General features: G+C 74.8%; 1 protein-coding gene across 1 annotated transcript; it reads right to left on the bottom strand.

Moving 5' to 3' along the window:
* Window positions 1–7: 7 nt before the first annotated feature.
* Window positions 8–214, bottom strand: LOC145719238 (histone H2A type 1-H-like; the record flags this gene model as incomplete). The annotated part of the gene is made up of 1 exon (XM_081810732.1): window positions 8–214. A coding segment is annotated over exon 1 (207 nt), but the record flags the coding sequence as incomplete, so codon positions are not given.

The raw sequence follows: 214 nt of genomic DNA, 5'->3' as shown, positions 1-214 counted from the left end.
GCGCCGCGTTGCCCGCCAGCTCCAGGATCTCGGCCGTCAGGTACTCCAGCACGGCAGCCAGGTAGACGGGCGCGCCGGCGCCGACCCGCTCGGCGTAGTTGCCCTTGCGGAGCAGGCGGTGCACGCGGCCCACCGGGAACTGCAGGCCGGCCCGCGACGAGCGCGTCTTGGCCTTGGCGCGGGCCTTGCCGCCTTGCTTCCCGCGTCCGGACAT

This window comes from Leptonychotes weddellii, unplaced genomic scaffold (assembly GCF_054177405.1).
Source record: "Leptonychotes weddellii isolate Sample4059 unplaced genomic scaffold, ASM5417740v2 HiC_scaffold_352588, whole genome shotgun sequence".
NCBI lineage: Eukaryota > Metazoa > Chordata > Mammalia > Carnivora > Phocidae > Leptonychotes > Leptonychotes weddellii.
The sequence above is the reverse complement of the archived record's forward strand: the minus strand, read 5'-3'. Positions and strand labels throughout refer to the sequence as shown.